This window comes from Cucumis sativus, chromosome 6, assembly GCF_000004075.3.
Source record: "Cucumis sativus cultivar 9930 chromosome 6, Cucumber_9930_V3, whole genome shotgun sequence".
In the NCBI taxonomy this organism is placed as follows: domain Eukaryota; kingdom Viridiplantae; phylum Streptophyta; class Magnoliopsida; order Cucurbitales; family Cucurbitaceae; genus Cucumis; species Cucumis sativus.
In genome coordinates, this window is record NC_026660.2 from 9,815,722 (window position 1) to 9,821,115 (window position 5,394).

The 5,394-nt window shown below is 28.3% G+C and overlaps 1 protein-coding gene across 1 annotated transcript; it reads right to left on the reverse strand.

Annotated features, from left to right (window-relative positions):
* Positions 1–1,486: 1,486 nt before the first annotated feature.
* Positions 1,487–4,167, reverse strand: LOC101220394 (LOB domain-containing protein 4). Its single transcript, XM_004149994.3, has 2 exons — positions 3,831–4,167; positions 1,487–2,167 (listed from the first exon to the last, which is right to left on the reverse strand). Exons 1-2 carry the CDS (start codon positions 4,011–4,013, stop codon positions 1,829–1,831), a joined length of 522 nt encoding a protein of 173 aa, XP_004150042.1. The 5' UTR covers positions 4,014–4,167; the 3' UTR covers positions 1,487–1,828.
* Positions 4,168–5,394: the final 1,227 nt, after the last annotated feature.

Consider the following 5,394-nt stretch of genomic DNA (forward strand, 5'->3'; position numbering starts at 1 on the left):
ATACTAATCCCGACATGGATTTCCTAGAATTCTTATTGATTTGGAAATCAGAGTCAGTGTATATCCTGTAAGGATCAAATCCTTAACTCCATACACAAGCATGTAGTCATTCGTTCTCCTAAGAGAGCTTGAAAACCATTTAAAAGGATGTAACAACAACGAGAGCACATAACTTTGATATTCCATAACTTTAATTTTGAAAAAAAAATCTTAGAACATAATTTTTGTTTTACAAATTTTGGTTTATAATTCAACTTTTTATTCGACAAAGATAAAAACAGTCTTCATATATAAGATCGATGAAAATAAATTTAAATTTCAAAATTCAAATTATAATCATCAACCACGTAGATCTAAATACTTGTTCAATAGTCTTACTTCATGTTATACACAATATAATGTTAGGTTTTGGCTATAATGATTTTGGCTGTCAAGAGTGCACAAACATAATCTGATTATTATATAATTTGTGTTGGCCACAAAACATAGATAACTAATGATTTCGAGAAAAAAAAAATATATTGACATTTATTTTTCCTTATTGTTGATGGCTAATATTAATTATGTATCAAATCCACGGCTTGCCATGCTTGAAAATATTTCAATTTCATGCTAATTCTTAATTATCTTGTAAAATCATATCCTTAATATAAGTCAAAATTAGCGTCTTAATTTCACTTGCAAATTATAAGACCCCCTTTTTATAGAAAACACACAAATATTATTTATTCTTTTTCTAAACCTAACCTTTAGAAAAGAAAAGGGTTTTAACTAACATGATCATAGAGGATCTCAACCACTAATTCTATGACTTCATGTTCATATTTTCGTTTTTTTGTTGTTATTTGTTGATTATAGTTCTAATAAATAATAGATGTTTAATTTTATCTTTATAAAATTTATTTTCTTTTAAACTTTTAAGTTTACGTTTTCTTAAGGACTTTTGAAGTACAACTTAGGGTGAGTGGATGAGAATTTGAGCTTGAGACTTTTTATGTTAAGGAACATTTAAGTTTATGTATCTATTTTAGTTCTTGAACTTTAATTTTAAAGAGTGTTCAATAGTTGGGATCCTAACCTAAAATTTTGTACAATAAGTTTTAAATTTTAAATTTTGTATTGAAATATATTAAAATTTCTATGTATGATGCATGAAACCTTAAACTTTTAGTTTTGTGTTTGGTTGATCCATGAATTTTAAATCCTATAAAAATTTAATGATTAATTTTGATGATTTTGATAGTTTTGAAAAGAAATAGATATAAACCTCAAGTGCCCTGTAGATTATATCCTTCCCATCACACAACTGTATATATAATAAATAAAGGAAGAAAAAAGTTCACACATATGATAGATTGAATAATATATATAGGTAGCACAAAACAATTACCAAATTACTTTTGCATAACATAACATAAAATAAAGTAGGGACGGATAAAGGGAAAACAATGAACACTATATGAATAGTATAGATTAAAATTGAACATATAGAGACATGACACCTCATAATTTAATTACATTAATTGTTTTAGCATTTACAATATGGTTATCAATAATTATCATAATAATCTCTCCGCGTAGCACCGATTTTTTTTTTCTTTTCTTTTCTTTTCTACAAAGTTACATATATATATATATATATATATATTAAGAGCGAAAGAAGAAAAAAGAAGTATTAATAAAAGCAAACATACAATAAAGCAAGCCCCATTATAATGATAAAGAAAAGCACATTATAATGATAATTAGGAAAAATAAGAAGAAGAAAAAATAAAATAAAAGAGGTGAAGGCAAAAGAACGCACGCCTAAAGGCTTAAAATTAATTAGCTAGCAAGACGACCACAAGGTCTCCCCCATGCTGTCGTGGTCAACCATGTCCATGGAAAAATAGGACTTGTTTGGGGCCGGAATGTTCATCTTGCTGGAAGGTGAGGCGGTTTCCGGTGAGTGGCCCGCCGTTGGGTTGTAAGAGGATGACGGGAAGTGGCGCATCCGCATGTGAACCACCTCTGCTTGCGCTATTGCTAGTTGTGTTTGCAAGAGATCGATCTGTTGTTGTAACGATGATATGGCTCCAACGCAACCGTAAACGGGATCTCGTACTCTTGCGTTTGCTTCATACACCATCGAACTTACTGCATCGCTTCGTTGTTGTTCTGGTAGCTCCTGTTAATTGGGAATATACTTTATTGAAAATAATACGATGAAACCTTATCATTTTTATTAAATATATGATTACTTTAACTCTCTATTATCAATTAGGTTATTTGAGGTAGAAATGTTTACCAAGATAGTATCGAATATTAAACTAAAGAAGAGTAAATCTAAAGAGAAACAATTTGGAGGAGCTTATTAAGAAACTTCTCTAGGTTATCTCATAACACTATAGAGTTTGTATAGCAATATTCTCGTATGTACTTGAATATTGTTGTCACTAAATAACAAGTGAAGATGTTTCAACAACATTATATTATACTACTTATTTGCATCCATTTTCTCTACTAGTAATATATTGAGCAACCAAATATATTTTATTAGTAGTTATTAAAAAATTTAAAAGAAATGTATATACCAAACTCTATTTACATTACTTTTATATGAAGAAAGGATTTTAGATGTCATTATGACGTTAGAATGAGACAAATAATATTGATTTAGGATGGTAAAATAATTTTTTTTGAAAAAAAAAAACATTTAGAATCTTACCTTTCTTTTGGAGCTACCAAAGAAGGAATAAAAAAGTTCAGGTTGATATTGTAATTTAACGGAAAGGTATAAGGGTAATGGAGGGTTAAAGTTGAGAAGATTAAATAATTAATGAAAACATAATTAAATTATACTTTGGTTTCATGAAGTGTTAATTAACCAAAGGGTATGGTTAATTAAAGTATGGTTTGATTAATTAGTTAGTACAAAATTAAACAATCCCTCTTTACTCTTTCATACGCTAAGGAATCTCCTGAATTGGTCTTCCAACCAATTTTAGGGTTTGCTTTTTCAAAAAGTAGAGACACACTTTCTTTTTCTTTTCTTTTTTTCTTTTTTTTTTTTTAGAAAAAAGTGGGCTCCTCAACCGTAATTAACCACTATAACGGAAAATAAATAGAAGATACATAACATTATTTATATTGCCATCTTATTTAATTATCCAGTTTCAAATAATAATTTGTTTTTTTCTTTTATAACTCGAAGAATTATGAAATGAGTTACGATCATTAGTGTCCTATCGTTATAGTTTTAATTGGTTAAGTGTGTCGGTTTTGTAGTTCTTGAAAAGTTGAAAACTTTATTTTTTTCTTTTGCCTTGAAAAGTTAATATCATGGTAACTCATAATTAGTGTATTAAATTACTAGCTAGTGTGTGAAAGAGAGGGAAGGAGATGTTTAATCTTGTCGTGGCTTATTATCAAAGTGAAAAAAGCAAGAGAAAACGATGGAACACCAATGGAAAAATATCATGTAATTTTATATATTTTATAAAACCCTACTTTATTTTTTTCCTCTTTTTAAGTTATTGGGCTGTTTTGTCAATTTGTGTGTGGTTAGTAGGGATAATATGAGAATATAGAATGGTTGGCTCCTCTTTGTGACAAATAATCTAATTATTTTAACCACTAATTTGAGTTTATTTCAGCAGGTTAAGCCAAAAAATGAAGTCTCTCTCACCTCTATAATTAATAATCCAAACTTCCTTAAATTAAAAAGAAACTAGTTTAATTAATTACATTACCAAACATTAGGGAGAAAGCAAAAAGAAATATTCAAAAGAAGAGAGAAATTAAACAAAACCAATGTGTAATTAAAGAAAATCATAATTTGACTTACTAACCTGTAGCATCTTGTTAACATTACTAGCTCCGAAGACCTTATGAACACTAGCAAATTTATGAGGCTCGTCGGCGGGGAAGTAAGGGGCGAAAACACAATCTTGAGCACATCTACGACGGAGAAGCTTGCAAGCTGCACATGGTGAAAGAGATGTACCTTGTTTTCTTCCACTAATCTCCTTCATTTCTCTTTAATTAAGAGAATGCAAATTGAGATAGTTTTAATAACTATCCAATTTTGAGCTAAAATTGGGTTTTGGAAATACGAGTCAGAGGTTTTCTTGAGAAGTAGAAGAAAAGAGAAAGGAAAAGTAGGGAGCGATGAGGAAGAAGATGGAAGATGTTATATAGAGAAGTGATGGCAAATCTTTAGAGGGACCTACAAAAGAAGAACCCTTTAGATTTTCCCCATATCACCAAAATAATTTTTTTTTTTTGTTTATTATTATTATTTTGTTGAGAGAAGATCTTTCTTTTGCCCCCACAACTATATTATGATATTTTGTCTCCTCTCCATTTTTCTTTCACATCTTTTTCTTGCTCTCTTTTCTTTAATTATATTTGTGTAAAGTTATTCAACAATACCCACTTATTGCATTTTTTGTTATTATTATTATTTGTAATTTGGGACATTTTAATACTAGACCACATGCTATGAATTATATATCATAATTAAATTAATCCTCTAGCTTCTTCTCTTTTTTCTTTTAAATATCAATTTAAAACTTGTTGATTTGATGTCATTAAGCAACTGGATCCAATCCCATGGTATTTGATAAGTAATATTATTTATATTTTTCATATGAATGTTTTAATTTTGATTGGTGTCTTTTTAAAAAAAAAAAAAATCCAAGGGTGTGTGTTGATCACTTCAGTTGTCTCTTCAATAGATATTTAGATGGGTGAGTTACTGTTTGGAGATTTATTTAAGAGCGCTTATTATCATTATTTTTCATAAAAATATTTGATCATTTAATTAGGACAAACAATTTGTACTTAGTCGTTTGAATATATATTTTTAAATTTTGTTATTATTTTACTTTTAGAAGTATACTTACTTATGGAACAATCTTAGCTCTTCAAATAATGGATATATATCTAAAATTGTTTTACTTATGACTTACCTTATTGACAGGGTTCTTAGAAAACAAGAATTTAGAGAAAAAAAAAAGAATGAACGAAAGATAATAATTAAATAATGATGTATTAGAAAGTTATATGTGTGTGTGTAACTTTTAAAAGTCTACTTATTTGATTTCAAAGTAAATTGTCTAATATGTTAACTATTGTTTTTGTAATTTATAATGTAATAGGGTAGGGAGTGTGGAAGGAAGTAAAGTTTGGTTGAAGTTGAAGCTAATTAGGTGGTTAATTAAATGTTAAATATAGACATATAAAATATGAAATTGGGCGGAACTTTTACATACATTTCTTGGACAAAACAATAATGAATTATATTATATTTATACAAAAGGAAAAGATACGAATGACAAGATTGGAATCCAAAATGACGAAAGAATCACACGTGCTAATTTTGGACTTTTCTCTTATAATTAGATCCTATAC